Consider the following 15,995-nt stretch of genomic DNA (forward strand, 5'->3'; position numbering starts at 1 on the left):
ATTATATGACAGATTTGTTGAGTTACCTATGCTCTGTGAAGCAAACTCAAGCCACATCTAGTAATAACTGTTAACATACTTTAAAAATAAATTGTATGACATATTTAAAAAGACTAGTTTATATATAAGCAAGTTTCTTAATCTTTCAGGATACCCCATCTGTGAGAAAGAAACTGTTTTAGGTGAGGAAATGTTTTCTTGCCTCAGTCTGAGCAGCACCACTTGTATGGGCTTACATTTTGGGCTTCTGTGTTAAATTTTGTTTAAAAGGGATTCTGAAGAAAAGACATTATAAAACCACCACATCAGATGATCCCTCTCTCAGCCGCCTATCTTCCAAGAGGAGGGGACCCAGCACTCTTGCTTTATCCTGCAAGTTCCCATCAGGAAGCTTCTGTCTCACTCCATCCTTCCACCCACCATTCCCAATCCCTTTACCTTGGGCCCCTCTTCCCTGGCTTTCTGGGGCCTGATGTTGATCCTGCCCTCTAATTTCTGGTATTTGTAACTATTTATTCATGCACTGAACAAGTATTTCTTGAGCACCTACTCTACACTAGGCATTGTTCTAGGAACGGGTTATCTATCAGTGAGCAAAACAAAGATCCCTGTGCAGTTTGCATTGCAGCAAGTAGAGATGGACAATAGAAACTTGCTTAGAAAATAAGCAAGTTATGGAGTATGTCAGATAGTGATATCTGCTATGAGAAAAAGAAAAAGCTGAACGGGGTAGAGGGGATTGAGAATAAGAGGAGTCATATTCTGACTAAGAAGGATCCGTGGCTCCATTCCCGCAGTTGCATATAAGAAATCAACGTTCTGCCATCCTGGCCCTTGATATCCTATCTTGGCAGTGACCTATGATCAGAGTTCATGGGGAGTACAGTAAAGACAGTGCTCAACAAATACACCTCCTTCTTATTTCCCAGCCTCCCTTGCAGTTAGGTCAGGCCCATGTGGCTCATGCTGGCTAGTGAAACGTGAGAGGAAGAAGCAGGTAAAAGTCAGCATGTCCCCTCATCTAGTCATTGCTTTAATGTGGTAAACTTAGAGGCTATTAGTCTAGGCACCATGGGTCTAAGATGGAGAAGGCTACCTGACCTAATCTCAGAATGTGACATGAGCAAGAAATAACCTTCTACTGTTTACACAACTATTTCAGGGTTGGCTGAACTGAACCACAGTAGAGGCTGTCTGTGCCACTATCAGAGAAAGTAAACTAGGTAATTTTAACAAGCATTTTCTGCCTTTTTATGTTAAAGAAAACCAAAAAGCATAAATTTTTACTCCTTCATAGCTTGATAGAGGAAAAAATGTACAGTTCTGCCAAGAAAGAAATTATTAATGGGAAATTATATTTAGGTTGCCCTTTTAGGACTTTGTAAACATTCCATGAAATATTTTAAGCTAGTATTTTGATTCATGAACACAACTTACTTTTGTTGGATTCTTAGAACAGTAAAATTTCATTGAAAAAATTACTTAGTAGAAAATATTATAATTTGTATTACTCTAATCAAAGTATTTCTTGGGCAATTCAAAGTTTCCTGGCTATTCCCCTGACTTAAATTCCAAACTAGAGGAGTATTTTTTTCTATAAACCTGTATTATAACAGCACTCATTTAAGAGATCAAAATATTAACAGAATCCAGGCAGAATTTATAGGTGAATGCAAAGTACAGGCAATATAAACTCTAAGCTGTGCATTGGGTAAATTTTATAATAAAAATTTGCCTGCACTTTAACTCATTGGATCATGCTAAGACCCTTGACCACATTTTTCTTTGGTGGATTCAAAAGAAAACATTTGGATGATAGTCTCGAACTCAAAGATTCATTAATAAATAAAGAGAAGGACCACCTGTACCTCAATGTTCATAGCAGCAATGGTCACAGTCACCAAACTGTGGAAGGAACCAAGATGCCTTTCAACAGTTGAATGGATAAAGAAGATATGGTCCACATATACAACGGAGTATTATGCCTCCATCAGAAAGGTGAATACCCAACTTTTGTATCAACATGGATGGGACTACAAGAGAGTATGCTGAGTGAAATAAGTCAAGCAGAGAGAGTCAATTATCACATGGTTTCATTGGGAGATGGAGCAGAGAAGTGAGTTGGGGGAAACTGGAGGGGGAGACAAACCATGAGAGACTGTGGACTCTGAGAAACAAACTGAGGGTTTGGGGGCAGTGGGGGGCGGTGAGCCTGGTGGTGGGTATTAAGGACAGCACATATTGCATGGAGCACTGGGTGTGGTGCATAAATAATGAAATGTGGAACACTGAAAAAAAATAAAACAAAATTAAAAAAAAAAAACAATCTATATGGAAATATTGATATTCAAGGCCAGACATACAAGTGTGTAAAACTAGAGATCACTGAGCAATGGGAGGAAGACCCCAAAGATTCTCCCAAAGCTTGTCACGGTGCCTACAGTCCTGTCACTAGTGGTTCTTCCCTTTGACTTCTGAAGGATTTTGTTTCTCTGTGAGAGCTTTAACAGAAAAGAAAAAGACCAAGCTGGAATAGAACAGGCAGAAATGTTTCCCCATGCTGAGAAGAAGGGACTGGGTTGAGTGGTGCGAAGAAGGTGATGAGGAAACCATGGTCTAAAATAAAAAGCGACTGATTAATAAACCAGAATGTTCTTCCTGAATACTTTCTACATTTAAGACATTATGCCGAGTATTTTGCACGATACAGAAATACATGAGGCTGGATTATCATCTTGGTGATGTCTGTAGTCTAGTATTTGGTCTTTGAAGATTTTGTTTATTTATTTGACAGAGATCACAAGTAGGCAGAGAGGCAGACAGATAGAAGGAAGCAGGGTCCCTGTTGAACAGAGAGCCCTATGCAGGTCTCTATCCCAGGACCCTGAGATCATAACCTGAGCCAAAGGCAGAGGCCCTAACACACTGAGTCATCCAGGTGTCCCAGGATTTGGTCTTTGTTAAGGAGCCAGAGAAGGGATGGCTACACCTAGTGTTAGAAATATAAGTGTGGACTGTGTTCATGCTCAGCAAATCTGCAGAGGGCCCCAGAGAGGCCAAGGTCAGGCAAGGAAAGGGTACTGTGGGACTAGAGGAAATGAGATCTACCGGAACAAGGATGAAATGAACAATGAATTTATAAAGCCACTATCCCCTTGGTAAACATTTTTACTCTTTAGCGTGAGAAGAGATTATAGGCTTTGATGCCTGCAGAATTTTATGTCCTTCCACCAAATAAAAAGGAACATGAATTGGATTTCGGATAATTAGTTCTATGACTTTTGGGTTTTGAGGTTTTTGTTTTTCAGTTTTAAACACTTACCATCAAATTTTGCAAGTCTGCTAAAGTCTGCTCCAAGCTCTGAGGTAACTGATAGTGCGTGGCGGACTTTAAGGTTTGTTTCCCTGTGAAATTAATTGACAGGACATGAGTTTTTATATGGAACAGCCCAACAGCATCTTACATAAAGTAATCAGGCGGGAGCAGCACATGCAAAATCCAACAGAAGAGATTCAAGAAACGCCCTTCAAATGTCATTCACACCTCTCAGTCAAGTGGACTCGGTAAAGTGGACAGGGCTTTGCATGCTCCTAAGAGTTGGCATTCCACACATGGCACATCTCTATAACAACAAACAGTAATCTGTTTTGTTATTTGAAAGAACAGAGGATATAATAAATATGGTTTCATTCAAATCCACTCAGACATCATGCATGAGTTACAAAACATATTAGGAATGGGAACACAGTTGCCAGATAAAGGAGGCCAGTATCACTCTGGAGTCTACTATCTACATAGGAATTTTAGTTGTAAAAGATGGTCATGGCTAATTTCACAGTAGCTGAAATTAAAATGGGAAAAGGAATACAGCTTTCTTTCTCGTGGAAAATCAAGCCAAAAATCCTATAAGTCTGGGATCATACAACCAGACAGTAATTCAGCAGGTCACAGTGAGCTGGTCATCTACTTCTAGGCAGAACCACACATACATTGGATGGATGGCCCCGAGGTATTCATGAAATGACCAGCTGTCATAATTCTATGGCCATTGCTCACATCTTGCATACAAGGGCTTGTCATGCCAGTATTCTCACTGAGTTCAACCTAATTGTCTTCTACTGTAGCTTAACATCATCTGTCAGAGTTCTATCTTTTATGGAAGTGTTTAGCAGTGAGTTCATTCTGTCAACAGATACTGATTTGAATACATACCATAGTCACCCATGAGATTCAGTGCTGCCCCCACAAGGGTTACTGTTCTCTTGAGGGAAACAAGTGGTAGGTAAAAAGCAAACATCACCATTTGTAAGTACAAACCATGAAATAACTGAATTTAGAGAACCAAGAAGCAGGCACTCGAGAGGGCACTTAATTTAAATTTCCTGTAAATGAACTTCACGATGATATTAAGACAACATGAAATCAACCCAAGGAATAACCTTTGGTTAAATAGCTTTCTCCAGGAAACACTAATTTGGATATATAATTGAAGTTAATTTGCTAAATAGTAATCTCATGGATCACTAATTGCCAAATCTATCAGTTCCTAGGATGCAGAAATATGTAGGGGTTGAGATACTCAAGAAGAACTTCATAATCCATTCATTTAAACAAATTTTTCAAATAATTGAAACGTTCAGTGACACCATCTAGGCCAGACAGCCCTCATTCCTTAACCCAGTTCTACACATCATGTCATTCAGCAAGGTTTATCATCATTTTAGGTTACTTCCAATATCTCACTTCCATCTTCAGATGCAGAAAATTAAAGGAAAGCATAATCACACATAGAACTTACTGATTTTTAAAAATTTGCCAAGACTCCTGATTAATATCTTGTGTCATGCCATACTCTTTCTTCCTTAACATGCTTCATTATCTTGACTTCAAACTTCAAAAAGATTTTCAGTGTAAGAATAAAAAAATCCTGTGTACCCTTTACTCAGTTGCCCTTAATGGTAACATTTGCAAAACTGTATTACAATATCACAATATCACAACTGAAACTGACATAGTCAAGATGGGGAACATTTCCATCACAAGGATTTCTTAGGTTACCCCTTGTAGACGCACCCACTTCCCAGCCCCTTCCAGCCCATCTTTAATTCCTGGTAACCACTGACCAGTGGTCCCTTTCTACAGTTTTGCCATTTCAAGAATGTTATATAAGTAAAATCATATGGTATGTGACCTTTAGGGGCCTTTTTTTACTCAACATAATCATCTGAAGATTTCTCCAGGTTTTTCTATGTATTCATATTTCATTATTTTTTTATTGCTCAATAGTGTTCCATGATATGGATAGTTTGTTTGACTTGTTAAAGGACATATAAGTTCTTTCTAATTTGTGGATGTCACACATAAGGCTGCCATAAACATCTGCGTACAAGTTTTTGTGTAAACATAAGTCTTCATTTCTGTGGGATTAAATGCCCACGAGTAAAATTGCTGGGTTATCTGGTAGTCATGTGTTTGGCTTTTTAAGAAACTGCCAATCTATTTTCCAGAGTGATGGTAGTATTTTACATTCCCATCAGCAATGTGTGAGTGATACTCTTTCTCTACACTACATCCTTGCCAGCATTGGGAGTTGTCACTGTTTTTAAGTTTAGCCATTCTGATAGGTATGTATCTCCTCGTGGTCTGAATTTTAATGTCCCTAACAGCTAATGATGTTGAACATTTTTTTTTATATGCTTATTTGCCATCTGCATGTCATGTCTGGTGAAACGTCCCTTCATATTATTTGCAAATTTTCTAATTGGATTGTGTTTTTAGGATTGAGTTTTGCGCAATTTCCATACATTCAAGATAAAAATCCTTTGTCAGATAGATGGTTTGTAAATATTTTCTCCTAGTCTATAGCTTAATTTTTCATAATAGGGCCTTTAGCACAGCAAAATTTTTGAATGATTTCAAAAAATTTCAGCAATTTTTGAATGATTTCATGATAGACTTCATAAACTAGACTGTTTATCAAATTACCCTGTTATGGGAGGATAAGGGAAGTTAGAGAGGAGAAGGGAGTTGGGGGAAATTGGAAGGGGAGGTGAACCATGAGAGACTATGGACTCTGAAAAACAATCTGAGGGTTTTGAAGGGGTGGGGGGTGGGAGGTTGGGGGAACCAGGTGGTGGGTATTGGAGAGGGCACGGATTGCATGGAGCACTGGGTGTGGTGCAAAAACAATGAATACTGTTACGCTGAAAATAAATTTAAAAAAAAATTTTTTTAATTACCCTGTTATGAATTATGCTTCTTTGTGTCAAGTCTAAAAACTCTGACTAGCCCTAGATCTTGAAGATTTTCTCCTATGCTTTTCCCTAAAACTTTTATAGTTTTATGTTTTACATTTGAATTCAATTTCCTTAATAGTTACAGGGCTATTCAGATTGTCTATTTCATATTGAATTAGTTGTGGTAGTTTGTTTTTTGATGACTTGGTCTACTTCATTTAAGTTGTTAAATTTATGGGTATAAAGTTGCTTATAGGATTTCCTTATCCTTCTGATATCTTAATGATCTGTCATAATATCCCCAGTTCACTCATGATATTGTTATTTTGTGTCTTTTTTCCTTTTTCAGTCTTCCTGAGGTTTATAAAGTTTATTGATGTTTTCAAAGAATCAACTCTTTGTTGTGTTAATTTTCCACTTCTTGTTTTTCGGTTTTCAAGTTCATTGATTTCTGCTCTTGTCTTTATCTCCTTCCTCCTGCTTGCTTTGGGTTTATGCCAGTATTTTCTAGGTTCTTGAGATGGAACACTGGAATATTTAAGACTTTTTCTTTTCAAGTATATACATGTAGTGTCATAAATTTCCCTCTCAGCACTATTTTAGGTTCTGCCCAAACCAAGGGTAGGATCACACATGTCACACTCCATTTGAATAGCCCAGTAGAACAATGATTTGGGAGGCAGCAGTTAAAACCAGGGGCTTTTTGGTCAGACTATCAGGCATGAGTACTGGCCTCGTTTTTGAGAAATTTGGAGTAAATTACTTAGTATCTCTAAGCCTTGTCAACTATACAATGGGACTTATATACTACCTACATCAGAATTAAGTAATAAAATCCATCTAAAGAATGTAATAGTACTTTTAAAGTGTAAACATCCAATAAATGTTTTTATGCCAGCCAGACATATTGAATCCACTGAAACAGAACTGCTATGTTCCCTATAACTAAATTTTTTGATTAACATTAATGTCAAAACTCCATTTCTCTCTTCTTTCTTCACCTTCATTTCACCCAGTTCCAAAAGATTGCCTTCTAAAGTAATATCAATGCTTCTTTCCTCAGAAACTCATCAATACTCCTCTAATTTTCCTTGGAGAATCATATAAAAGTAAAAAAAAAAAAAAAAAAACCTAAAACAAAACTTTTCTAAGGAATATGAATAAAGAGTCCTATACAATAATTCACACAGACATGTATAACTTACTGCTTTGGAAAGAAAATAAATTGAAGAGAAAAAGACAGAGCTTTCAAAGGAGCCACAAAGTAATTAACAAATGGAATTTGCAAGTTAGACTCTCATTTGTTCCACGAAAATTAAATGAAGAATAAGGTTTATATTGAATACTGTTCCTAAAGCTATTACTACTAAATTAAAAACCAATCTAAATAATTATTCTAACTTTAAAAACTTACCCATCAAGCTCAGCAGTTTCAATATAACAGAGGCCATGTGGCTCACTACTTGATAGGAGAAGCAGATCAGCCTATTTAAAAAAAAATCATAAAGAATATATGAGAAGGGAAGACTGGTTGAAACCCTTCTTTGTTATACTACCTCTACTAACTAATGAGCCAGGAGAGCCTTAGATTAAAAAAGTGAGAGAGGCAAAATCCTGTTCTACCTCTCTGCCATATATGCCCCAAATCAAATCTTCCCTCTCCTTCCCTGTTCCTGTTGGGTCCACCCCTTCAACATCAGAATATAAGCAAGAGCAGGGGATATCATATAAATTAATAGCCACTTCATTTACTTTTTTTTTTTTGCAAGAAATAGATATAATTCTACATTCTCATCTTGATAATTACTAATGGAAAATATAAAATTTTCCCCAATAAGTGAGATAATTGGAAATGTTTCCATACACATACTTTAATTCTCTAGTATTATGACTTAAAACTAACAAGCAGGGAAAGCTGACAGGGAAAGGATAGAATTAAAGTAGGAATGAATGGAAAACCATAGGGAAAAAAAATAAAGCAGGCAAGGAAAATTTAACAAGAAAAATTAAAAGAAAAAATTAAAAATGTAAGAAAAAAATGATGGGGTATAAAAAAGAGAAAAGAGAAAATAAAATAGGGGCTAAGCAAGAGGCAAGAAAGAATAGAAAATGCTCCAAAAAACGGCAGAAAACATTCAGAAACCAAGTTGTGGTGATGAGGGAGCAGGAGGCTGGCTGAGGACAAAGCAAAAGCTGGCGCCTTGCACCCCCTCTTCACCCGCTCCCCTCCATATGTGTAGCATTCCTCAGGCACCCCTGATCGTCATAAAACGATAAATAGTTAACTTGCAGGGATCGCAATCCTGCAGAACAGGAATCTCCCTTGCTCTACAAGATGTCCTAGAGACCTAAACAGGGAGGTTACCTTATCAATAGCACAAATTTCCAGAGGCAAATAACTCTTGGTTCCTGAAGCCCTAATGTCCCCCTCCCACCATAAACTGGAGGAGACTGGGGTAGAAGGGAATGTAAATGATAGCCGGATCATAATGCCTCACCAAGAATCTCCCAATTATCTTGATGTTAATGCCTGACCTAAAGACGACATTGATCAGGCCATAAGGGCAAAGACTTCCCCCGGCACCTTGTAGGCCCTCCCTAGCATGTGAGAACTCTGTTGAAACCTCCCATCCCTTCACCACCTCCCCCCAACCATGGGGTATATAACATGCCCACCCTCACAACCCGGGGCAGCAGCTCTTCCTGCCCACGGGTCCTGTCCCCGTGCTTTAATAAACCACCATTTTGCACCAACGACGTCTTAAGAATTCTTTCTTTAGTCTTCGGCTCCGAACCTCCTCACCCCACCGAACCTGACTTAGGTTCTGGGACTTCATCAGTGGGTCTTTCAGAGACTGAAAATCATTCCAGTCAGCTGTGCATTTGAGCTTCGGAAATGACCTATCACAATTCAGTTTTAGAATTCGGGATGCCTCCTATATTGGGGAACAGTTTATTTCAAATTTCATTTTAAAGTAAGGGTTGTTATGAGATTCTGAAAGATGTGAAGGTCTAAAATGAATTGACTAAAATTTTAACAATTTATTTTGACACATTAACAATTGTGTAGAATTATCCCATTCTCAAGTTAAATTTAGAGGTTAAATTTAGAATCAATCCACTTATTTCATTGTCTCAAGCTTTTAAATTTCCAATTCAAATTTAGATGGGGGGGAGGTATATACATGTGTGTGTTCAGTTTTGTCTGAATTGTGACAAAACAGAATTGAAAAACAACTCAATGACAATCCTCTAAAGGAATAAATACGTTTATATATCAAGACTCTTCCTCAACTCTAACAACAGTCACAGAAGGCTGAGGAGGAAAATTATTTTCCAAATAGTTACAATGTGACTACAGCAAACCCACTACAGAGAGAACATATAAAGAGTTGTACACAATCTCTCATGGTGAAGGTTTTGTTGGGGGAGTGGGGGAATGGGTTAGCCAGGTGCTGGGTATTAAGGAGGGCACATATTGCATGGAGCACTGGGTGTTATACGTAAACAATGACTCAGGGAACACTACACCAAAAACTAATGATGTACTGTATGGTGACTAACAATGATAAATTTTTTTTTTAATTTTTAAGAAAAAGGGGCACCTGGGTGGCTCAGTGGGTTAGGCCGCTGCTTTCGGCTTGGGTCATGATCTCAGGGTCCTGGGATCAAGTCCCGAGTCGGGCTCTCTGCTCAGCGGGGAGCCTGCTTCCTCCTCTCTCTGTCTGCCTGCCTCTCTGCCTACTTGTGATCTCTCTCTATCAAATAAATAAATAAAATCTTTAAAAAAAATTTTTTAAGAAAAAGAGTTGTACACAAATCTTGAGCCAAAAATTACACACTTTGATTTTAAAAAGGAAAGAGTATTTTCAAAAATTCACCACAGTCTTACTTATTCACATTGAAATTTCAGTGGATATGACAGCAGTACGGCTTCATGCCTCTCCTCCCTTGAGCCTCATAGGATCATTTTAAGTAAAATCTAAAATTTTCTAATTCTCATCCTCTGTGATTGAAATAGTTACAAAGTTCAGAGAAAGAGCCCCATTTATACCCAGAATTGCTTTTCTTCTAAACTTTGCACCACAGGGATGATTTCATGCTACTATTTAGTACTGAGCTTAGATGCTCAACACTTAAATGTGAGTAGACAAAGGGAGGATCGGTTATCCGCTACTGGCTCAGAACACGTGATTGAGGCTCCACCACCACCTTGGCCACTAGATTCTGTCCTGAGCACTAACTTAACTTCCTGAAGACTGCTGCTGAGAACTGTAAAGCCCACAAGTTCTGAGCTAACTCCTCCTGCCCTGTCTACCCCTTGGGAACCTGGGTCATCTACCTTCCTACCTTCCACCTTCCCCACCTCCTCCTGTACCCTCTGTAGTCATCTTTTCCTTTGATGTCCTTGGAACCTTGCTACTGTTTCTCTGCTCCCTGATCCCCATCCTGCACTCCCCTCATTCATCCCTATTCTCCCTGCCCCACTGCCGAGCTTTACCATTCCCTTTTCCTAACACCTCCCCTTTGAGTTTTTAAATTCATCACAGTTGAGGAGGAAGTATGCAGGGGTAGGACTAATAGTGGCTTCCAGAAAAATAAGGAGTCCGCCACTCATGACACAGTGCTCCTATTTCCAGGTGTACTCTGTAAGAATTCTAAAATTCTGTAAGAATTCTAAAAAGAAAAGGTCAAGAAAGCTGCAGTAGGGCAAGAGAGCTCTGTTAGTCCCTGGTCATCATCATTTTGTCAGAGGTTCTGGGCCATGAGTGCAGCAACAGAGGGGTGGTCTTAGAACCCCACCAGCTCCGTGACTCTGAGTCCCAGATCAAGCCTCCTCACATTGACCCTTTCAGTATCTCTCAGGGTACCCAATTCCTAGTTGATCCAGAAACCTGTATTTGAGTTGTAGGGGTTTATAATACTGGCATTTAGTGAGGGCTTACCATGTCTTTGGTACTATACTAAGAGCTTTACATGCAATATTTTATTTAACTCCCGCTGAAATCCTATAGCCTAGGTTCTATTGTTATCTCCACTTTACAGATGAGCAAAGTCAGGCCCAGAGAGGCTTAGTAACTTGTTTGAAGTCACACAGTAAGTGACATATCAGGATATGAATCCAGACAATTGAAGGCACATACAGCTGGAATACTGAAATGAACAAAAATACCTTTTCTTCAAGGATTGTAGAGTTTAGTACAGGCAGAATATGATAAGGCTTCTAAAAGTCTGATTACCAAAGTGCTATGGGTGGGGTGCCAAGGAGGAAGAATACATCAGATTGGTAACTGACCAACAGCCTCATGGCTCTGAGTCCTCACAACCAGCAACACTATCTTCATAGGGTTTTAGGCATCATTACTGTTTGCTGATATAAAGAATAAACCAAAATCTCAAGCGACGATAACACCAAAAAGCTACATAATTCTTTAAGAGTTCACAAAACACTCTCTCACAACTGTGTCACTTTATTCTTTCAATAACCCTGTGAGGAGATAATTTTGTTCCTATATGTGAATAAGAAACCTTGGGAAGGTCATGTCTAGCTCACAAGCAGTAGATGAACTAAATTAACTCATGTAAAGTCCATAGCCTTTACAAAGTCATGGTGAGAGCTTCGTCACTTCTAAAAGGCCCTAAGAGATTAAATGCCCTACTCATGGCCACGCAGAGCTTAAAGAGCAGAGCCAGAACTAGGACTTATAGCTCCGATGCCAAATATACACTCTTTCCTCTGGTTGGATACAAATTCACTGGAATAGAACCATGAAAAACAAAGTGTTTTGCTTTGTTTCACTTCATTTTGTTCATGTTCAAAACCTAAAACCACAATAGTGAAGAATATTGGCGCACTGACCCCATATCCTGATGGAAGGATAAATTTGTAGAATTCAAACACCATATTCAAATCTCTCTTGTAAGCCATTTCCACACATAAGGTTCTACTTTACCTTCATTAACCTCGACAATATTATCTCCTATTTTGTAGTCTAAAAATGACTCATTATGATTATACTTACAGTATAATGATATGCAATATCATCATCAATACTTACATGAAAATAAGTTTGATATGGACAAAAATGAGGATGAAGTTGTAAAAATGAAAATGTGTAAGATTGTAGGTAATATTTTTATTTAAAAATTAAATTTCAGGGGCGCCTGGGTAGCTCAGTGGGTTAAGCTGCTGCCTTTGGCTCATGTCATGATCTCAGGGTCCTGGGATCAATACCCACATCAGGCTCTCTGCTCAGCAGGGAGCCTGCTTCCCTCTCTCTCTCTCTCTCTCTGCCTACTTGTGATCTCTCACTGTCAAATAAATAAATAAAATCTTTTTAAAAAATAAATAAAAATTAAAATTAAATTTCAGATCCAACAAATATATGCTGAATATCCACTAGAAGATCCAACAAATACAAATATATGCTGAGTGTCTACTAGAATCTAACACATTGTTTTGGTTTTTATAATTAAATGAATTTGATATGAATAAGAAAAAGATGAGAGAAAGAGCAGAAGGTGGAAAGGAGACTAATAATGGACATCATAGTTTTTACTCATGGGTCCACCCTTTCTTTAGTCAAAAAAAAAAAAAAAAATCATTGCCTTATATACTTCACCCCCAGAAATTAGTAATAGCTTACTAATAGAACATTGGCCATGTACTGCAACATGTACATGCAACATATAGAAAATACATGTTGCACCTCTAAATTTCACCAAGAAGCTTCTTTTTCAATACAGCTTAGATAAAAGTTTTTTTTTAAAAATCTGTCTCTGGAAATTTTCAACTTTCTACTGTCTCACGTATTTTTATTTAAAAATAAAAGAGAGTTTATTTACAATGATTAGTGTGAAACAAGTAACTCTGGCTTGAAGCTATAAAATTTAAAATAAGAAAGAGGGCAATTATTTTAATCTGAGGGTTTTTGAAGGGGCGGGGGGTGGGAGGTCGGGTACCAGGTGGTGGGTATTATAGAGGGCATGGGTTGCATGGAGCACTGGGTGTGGTGCAAAAATAATGAATACTGTTATGCTGAAAATAAATAAAAAATAAATTTAAAAAAAAAAAGAAAGGAAGAGGGCAATTAGACTGCCAAACAGCCTCTCAGGACGGACCAAGGTGCTAGGAAAGGTTAGATGAGTCAAAGATTAGGAAAGATGAGATGGGTCAAAAAGAGCCAAAGACCACCCTTAGTCAGGACTGCAGTTGAGGTTAGATTCATCTTTCTAGTTCTTTCATTTCTGAAGGTGAAATTTCCAATCCATTTAGCCAAAGAATGCCTTTGTTTTAAAACAAAACCTTTACGGCTATAAGTAAACACCTCAATGCCTTTCTTTTGAGGGTGAGGGCACTCTTTCAAGTAAGCTAAACCACTAAATTTCATGTAATGTTCAAATATGTTCATGTCCAGTGGGGGGGGTTATTTCCCCGAGGTAAGAAAATCAAAACACAAGTGAAGAAGGACCGTGTGCCTGGCTCCCAGGGTCCAAGTCTTGGCAGTATCGAGAGCTTTGTAGTATGTTTTTCTAATAGTTTACTCAGTTCTTTTAACGCATGTTGGTCTTGCAGTGACTGAATCACACTCTCCATCCGCCCCCCACCCCCACCACCGAAAATAAAACTAGGAGTTCTGGAAATTCAGCCCAAATATGTTTTAAATTTCTATTCAAATGAAGGACCGTGACAATTCCTTATCTGGAAAATAAAGGTGAGTAACTTCGGAATATGCCAGCTAATTGGTCATCTCAGGCAAGCTCCTTTCCTTACTTAAAATGTACTGATAAGCTGACATAAATTAATTTAGAATTCTAAGTTTGGACATCTAGAAGTTATGCATCAGAATTAGGTGCAACATCCTCTGGTCGCTTCAATTCCAGCATCCACACCAGAAGGCACTAATGCTGGAAGCCCAGGTTCAAGGCAATTAGGATGGTAATTTTAATGGAGTAAGGAGCAGCATATGGAAGCAATTAGGAGTGGGGTTAAAAGCCAGATGGCCTGGGTTTAACTCCTGGCTCTCCTATTGGCAAGCTATTTGATGGCACTATTTTCTCCTCTGTAAAATGGGAACAATAATAATAGTACATAATCTGCCTTCACTGAGCTACTGTAGAGATTAAATGAGTTAAACCTCAAAGAGTAGGAGGTATATTTATACTTCTAAGTGATTACAGCAATTCATCCATAAAAACATTTGTTTGCCCTTAAAAAATAGTTTTGTAGGTGCCAAGTAGTTAAACATAGAAAAACTCTGAGTACAGTGGGCTAATCAAGACATACCGCAGAGTTTTGGCATTTGGAGGACTCCGTTCCTCACTGACCCAAAGATTAAACCAATAAAGCTCTATGTAGGAGTCAGACCAAGATCAATGGAGATAAAAATTTTATCTTTGTTATTAATAAAGCTGTGGAGGGACATCTGGGTGGCTCAGTCAGTTAAGTGTCTAACTCTTGACTTCAGTGCAGGTCATGTCTCAGGGTCCTGAGACTGAACCCTGTATCAGGCTCTGCACTCAGCTTGGAGTCTGCATGTCCCTCTCCCTCTGCTCCTCCATCCCCTGACCCCCATCCCCCTAATCACTCCCTCTCTAAAATAAAATAAAATAAAGCAAGCAAGCTGCTGGAGACCAGGCTATAGGTCTGTGGACTCAATGGGCTTGCTAATACTTACCTGTTAGACTCATCTAGCTATTGGTAAGGGAGGCTCTGAACTACCATGACCCTCCTACCACCCCCACCAGGAGGATCTGCTCCTGTAAGATTGCTGGAATGAGGGAGCAAAGCAGAAGCTACTGTGCACACAGGCAGAGTCCAAAGGAAAAGGGAAGGAAGGAGGCTCTGGGTCCTGTACACTGCCCCCACCCCACCCCCACCCCCACCTTAGACAGCAATTAGAGAAGTCACTATTGGGGGAGGGGAGAGTGAGCAAAGAAGTTCAAGAGACTTGAAGTGTTATTTTGGGGCTGTCCCTCCAAGTGAAAATGTAAAGAATGAGACCTAGGAAGAAGTAGGAGAATACGCATTCCCATCTCATCATGTAGCCACAATTAAGAAGCCACTCTGTGCCATCCAATCAGGTAGCCACAAGTCACATATGGCTATTTAAATCTAAACTTAAAAATCAAAACTGGGACACCTGGGTGGCTCAGTTGGCTAAGCATCTGCCTTAGGCTCAGGTCATGATCCAGGGGTCCTGGGATGGAGCTCCACATTGGGCTTCCTGCTCAGCAGGGTGTGTGATTCTCCCTCTCCCTCTCGCACTCTCTCAAATAAATAAATAAATAATCTTTTTTTAAAAACCTAAATTAATTAAAATTAAATACAATTTTAAATTCAGTTCCTCAATTGCACTAGCCAAATTTTAAGGGCTCGGTATCTACATGGGGCTTATGGTCTTCACATTGGGTGGCACAAAGTTGTATTTCCCTCACTGCGGAAAGTTCTATTGGACAGTGCTGGGACACACAGATCATGACCTCATGGAAACTTGTCTAAATGTGTAATTCGTCTTAAAGCAATGCTAATAATATGCCCAATGGACTAGTTTTCTTCTGCCTGCTGCTTGCATGTACACTTGCCTTCCATGCGTCAATCCATAGATAGTTTTGCAAGAACATGCAAGCATGTGTACTATAACATGGAAAATACAACTAAATTAAGAATGAAGACCAAGAGAAATACAAACTACAATTCCAAGACTAGAGGGCAAACTGGAACACAGATAAGCTGGCCGTGAGGTCCTACAGAGTTA

General features: G+C 38.8%; 1 protein-coding gene across 8 annotated transcripts in view; it reads right to left on the reverse strand.

Annotated features, from left to right (window-relative positions):
- The window catches only part of ATP8B4 (ATPase phospholipid transporting 8B4 (putative)), a 248,892-nt gene that overhangs the window by 112,426 nt on the left and 120,471 nt on the right, over window positions 1–15,995 (reverse strand). For all 8 annotated transcript variants that reach the window (XR_006602907.1, XM_045067867.1, XM_004755458.3 and 5 more), the window contains 2 exons: window positions 7,652–7,722; window positions 3,323–3,405 (listed from right to left, as the gene is read on the reverse strand). Coding sequence is in view for 6 of the 8 variants with exons in the window: in XM_045067867.1 (XP_044923802.1) it covers window positions 3,323–3,405; window positions 7,652–7,722 (154 nt within the window). In the remaining 2 variants the exon portion in view is untranslated. The remainder of the gene's footprint in view (window positions 1–3,322; window positions 3,406–7,651; window positions 7,723–15,995) is intronic.

This window comes from Mustela putorius, unplaced genomic scaffold (assembly GCF_011764305.1).
Source record: "Mustela putorius furo isolate JIRA1106 unplaced genomic scaffold, ASM1176430v1.1 tig00003898_pilon_pilon_pilon, whole genome shotgun sequence".
In the NCBI taxonomy this organism is placed as follows: domain Eukaryota; kingdom Metazoa; phylum Chordata; class Mammalia; order Carnivora; family Mustelidae; genus Mustela; species Mustela putorius.